Source organism: Trypanosoma cruzi, genomic scaffold, assembly GCF_000209065.1.
Source record: "Trypanosoma cruzi strain CL Brener 1047053516743 genomic scaffold, whole genome shotgun sequence".
In the NCBI taxonomy this organism is placed as follows: domain Eukaryota; phylum Euglenozoa; class Kinetoplastea; order Trypanosomatida; family Trypanosomatidae; genus Trypanosoma; species Trypanosoma cruzi.
In genome coordinates this window covers 105,693-109,792 of record NW_001849432.1, presented here as the reverse complement: position 1 = coordinate 109,792, position 4,100 = coordinate 105,693, and the positions used below count along the sequence as shown (strand labels likewise).

General features: G+C 49.8%; 2 protein-coding genes across 2 annotated transcripts, besides 12 other annotated features; both read left to right on the top strand.

The window, feature by feature from the left end:
* Nucleotides 1–4,100: a sequence feature (heterozygous, non-Esmeraldo-like haplotype).
* Nucleotides 219–285: a sequence feature (GA-rich).
* Nucleotides 515–548: a microsatellite.
* Tc00.1047053503603.10 (hypothetical protein, conserved) lies at nucleotides 724–1,659 on the top strand (the record flags this gene model as incomplete). Its single annotated transcript, XM_798145.1, has 1 exon — nucleotides 724–1,659. The coding sequence occupies one exon, from the start codon at nucleotides 724–726 to the stop codon at nucleotides 1,657–1,659; it is 936 nt and encodes a 311-aa protein (XP_803238.1).
* Nucleotides 791–862: a sequence feature (G-rich).
* Nucleotides 1,259–1,316: a microsatellite.
* Nucleotides 1,333–1,511: a microsatellite.
* Nucleotides 1,524–1,586: a microsatellite.
* Nucleotides 2,041–2,063: a microsatellite.
* Nucleotides 2,708–3,568, top strand: Tc00.1047053503603.20 (hypothetical protein, conserved; the record flags this gene model as incomplete). Its single annotated transcript, XM_798146.1, has 1 exon — nucleotides 2,708–3,568. The coding sequence occupies one exon, from the start codon at nucleotides 2,708–2,710 to the stop codon at nucleotides 3,566–3,568; it is 861 nt and encodes a 286-aa protein (XP_803239.1).
* Nucleotides 3,650–3,708: a sequence feature (A-rich).
* Nucleotides 3,903–3,943: a microsatellite.
* Nucleotides 4,051–4,077: a microsatellite.
* Nucleotides 4,078–4,100: a microsatellite.

Here is a 4,100-nt window from a genome sequence, read left to right as displayed (position 1 = left end):
CATGGATGGACGGATCCGCACATCGTACTAATTCTCTTCTTCCTTTTTTTTTTTTTTTTTGGCTTCCCCTCCCCTCCTCACGCCTGTTGCGAGCAGCACGGCACCAAGAAGGTACCCAAAGCGAAAAGGGAAACGAACAGGTAAAATAAGTTGTGTGTTGTGTGAGTGAAAAGGGAAATTGTCAAGAAACAACACGACAGGAAGAAGTGAATAGCGTGAAGAAAGATATATAAACGTAAAGAAAAAAGAGAAACAGAGAGAGAGAGAGAAAAAAAAAAAAAGGGATATTTGGTCGTGAAGAGGGAATAGCCGGCATCCATTTTATTTGGTGGCTGGTGTAGACCTGGCAACGAAACCTTTCTACATAAAATTAGACCAAGAGAGACAGAGAGAGAGACTGTGTGTGTGTGTGAAAGAGAGGGGTACACTTAAACACGTGAATACAGATATTTGTTTGGATATATTTCCAGAGGAATTTAAGGTGACGAGCAGATAAACATCTTGAAACAACACATTTTATTTATTTTATTTATTTTTATTTTTATTTTGTCTTGTTTGGGTGTACGAATTGCTTGAATTCTCCCGGTTTGGAAAGAAGGAGAGGTGCATATGCGACGAATCCTGCAACCCCCAACGTATGGCGTGAGTGGCCTTTTCGCCATGGCGATTAAGAATGCGACCGGGCTGCGGTCTGGCACTGGCGCCTGTCTTGCAAGCAGGCCGATGACGCTTCATGTCTCCGTTCGTGCGCAGGGAGGCTTCGGCGGTGGTCGTCCTGCCCGTGGGCAACGGGGTGGTGGTGGGGGCGGAAATGAAGGCAGGGGCAGAGGAGGCGGAGGCGGAGGCGGAAGTGGAGGTGGAGCTGCTCAAAGCAAAGGCGGAGCGGCACGACGCACGGTTATCAACAAGACAGGCGATGGTGAGCTTAGCGACTTCACGCGGATCGTGATGCGGGATGACTCACACATTCTCAAGAATATTGTCAAACACATTCCGCAGAATGGTGCCATTTCGGTGAAGAGTCTCCACGCGCAGCTCTCACCTGATGTGCAGGAAGCGATTGCAGAGAAGTACGATGGTCTCAAAAACTTCCTGGAGCAACGCAAGCAACTTTTTGTGGTGAAAACAAATCCTGCGGATGGTGTTTTGTACGCCGCAGCTACTCCTTTGGCGATGCAGAAACTTGTTGCGCGCGAGAAGCAAAGAGAAACGATGCAGGAAATGTTGGGGATAAACAGTCCTGCTGGTAGTGGAAAACGTGGCGGACGCGGCGGCAATCGTGGCGGCGGTGGCGGCGGCAATCGGGGAGGTGGTGGGAACCGTAACAATCGCGGTGATGGCGGTGGCGGTGGTGGTGGAAGAGGTGGATTTGGTGGTGGTGGCGGAAGAGGTGGATTTGGCGGCGGTGACGGTGGAGGCGGTGGTGAACGGTTCCATAGAGGCCGCGGTGGTGGTGGTGGTGGTGGGAGAGGCGGGTTTGACGGTGATGGCGGCGGTGGTGGTGGTGGTGGAAGAGGCGGATTTGGTGGCGGCGGTGGAAGAGGTGGATTTGACGGTGGTGGCGGTGGCGGTGGCGGTCGTGGGGGCTTTAGGGGACGCGGAAATGGCGGCAGGATAGGCGGTGAGAGTCGTAGCTTTGGCACGCAGGGGCGTCGCTGAGTTTTTTTCTTGGCATGCATGTGTCCTATGAAGAAACATTGTGGGAAGAGGAAAGCATACTGTGGGGAGGTGAAGGTAAATCGAGGTGCGGGGAAGAAGAAAAAGAAAAGGAAATGAGAGCGCTTCTGGTCTTTCCGCGCTTCTTTTCCGCCCCGTTGTCCGTATGTGCTTTCGTGCCAGCGGTTCTTGTTGACTGATGGACGGTGGCCGACTGCGGAGTCATGTGGGAAGCGAATGCGTGCGGACTATTCGTTGCCACCCTTTGCACATTTTTGTTCCCTGCACTCAAAACAGAAGTGATAGAAGGAACCGGGTGAATCAAGAGGCATGAAGTGCAGCTGTAGATCCCACACACCACAAATACCGCCACCAATTTGATTGATTATTATTATTATTATTATTATATATATATTTTTTTTTTGAGGGGGAACGTTTTATTTTTTGTTGTGGTTGTTGTTTTTCTAATTCTGCTTGTGCGTGTGTGTACGTGTATTTTTTTATTGTTTGGCGGAATGGTAGCGAGGCGTTTTGCGAAGACGGGAGGTGGAACGCGAGGAACAGAGAGAATGTTTTGTAGGGGGGGGGGGGTATTTTTTAAAATAGAAGCAGAGGAAGGGAGTTGATTCCCTAACGAGAAGGTTGAGGAGAATCAAATTTTCTATGAAATTTGTCTGTCTGTCTGTGTGTGTGTTTGGTTGAGCGAGAGGAGGCGTGATGCTTGGGCGTTTTTGAAGAGGGTGGGGAGGTGGCATCCCACTCTTCCTTTTCCCTCTCCTTTTTGCGCTCAATGAGGTCATGCTACGTCACATTAATGCCCTTTTAATTTTGTCTGACACTCGGAAGCGCCACTACTCACTGCTGGAGGTGCGCCCGTACGTACGATTTGTTTTTTCTCTCTCTCCTGGTTACTGTGCTTCCGGTAAGCCTTTTCGCCTTGTCTTCTTTCCTTCTTTTTTTACTCGATTTGTTGCGTATGACGTAGTGTGAATCAACGAGCGAGGGAGAGAGTGTTGGGTGGTATATTACATTGTAATTGATACACGTGGGGATGTTTGTGGTGGGTCGCGGGGCATTGAGATGGAAGGCGGTGCTACAGTTATTGACGCACGCTGGTAGAGGAGGCACCACCACCCGTGGCGTCACGGCGTTCGTGCGGGGGACATGGCCACCGTCGTTTGTCTGCCACGTCAGCGGCGCCGTCGTCACGCAACGTCGACTTCACGCCACGTCGAGTGGCGACGGTGAATCAACGGAGAAGGGCGCGTCGACATCGGGGTCGTCTGACGCACCGGCATCGTCCTCGACGGTGTCGCATCAGGAGGCGATGGAAAGATTGTTGGAGGAGATTCAGGTGGTGCTAAGCCGCCCCGTGCCGATCGGCTCACTCTTTCGCGCCCTGTCCCCCACAAGCCGGAAGACGCTGGTAAAGAACAAAGAGCCGCTGGAGCAGTTGCTTATGCGCTACCCGGAGCATTTTGCGTTGTATCAGCAGGGCAATGCGAAGAATAAGATTATTTACTGCGCTCCGCCACATTTGGTGCCGTCTACTGCGCGGCGAATGGTTTTTGAGGAGCCTCCCGTGGTTGCGGCGGTCTCCTCGTCATCGGCCCAATCCAAAGATGGGAAGGGGATTAATGAAAGAATCTTGCAGCACGACCCCGTTGCAGAGAGGCAGAAGCGAATTAACACCGTCCTGCAGTACATCCCAAATGAGTGGGCTGCTTTTACAGACCTCAATATACCGGAGGAGGTGCGGGTAAAATGCATGGGAAAGCCGTCTCTGAGGGCTTTCCATTACTTTGAGAAGTATCCGCAGTACTTTGAGGTGCGGCAGCAGGGGATTACAGATCATTCGTTTTACGTGCGTCGCTCTTTGGCGCTACAACGAAAGACGGAAAAGCCACCTTGAAGTTGGTTGTGTGTGTGTGTGTGTGTTGCTTTATTGATTCTTTTGCCGCTGCTTCTCATTTTCTGTGTCTAGGGAAATCCCAAATGGAGAAAAAAGAAAGGAAAAAAAATAGAGAAAGAGGGGAACGAAAACAAAAGAAATTTGTAAAAGCAAACAATGGTGGGTGTTTTTGTTCGTTGTCTGCGAGAGTCTCTGTGTATGTGTGTGTGTGTTTGCGTCATAGATCTGTTTTCTATTAAATCGCCGTATTGAGGATAATTATTTTTTTATTTGCATTTAACCGTATAACCATATGGGCAGGAAATGACTGCTGGTAGGGAGATACAGCACGGCGTACATATATATATATATATATATATATATATATGTATGTATGGATGTGTGATGTTTTGAAAGGTCATGTTATGTAGTTGTTGCTTACTTTTACCGTCACCGCTGTCTTCCGTTTTGTATTTGGGTGGGTGTGCAATAATTGGGCTTCCTTCTTTCTTTTTTTTTTCTTTTTTTTTGGGGGGGGGGGGGGGGGGGGGGG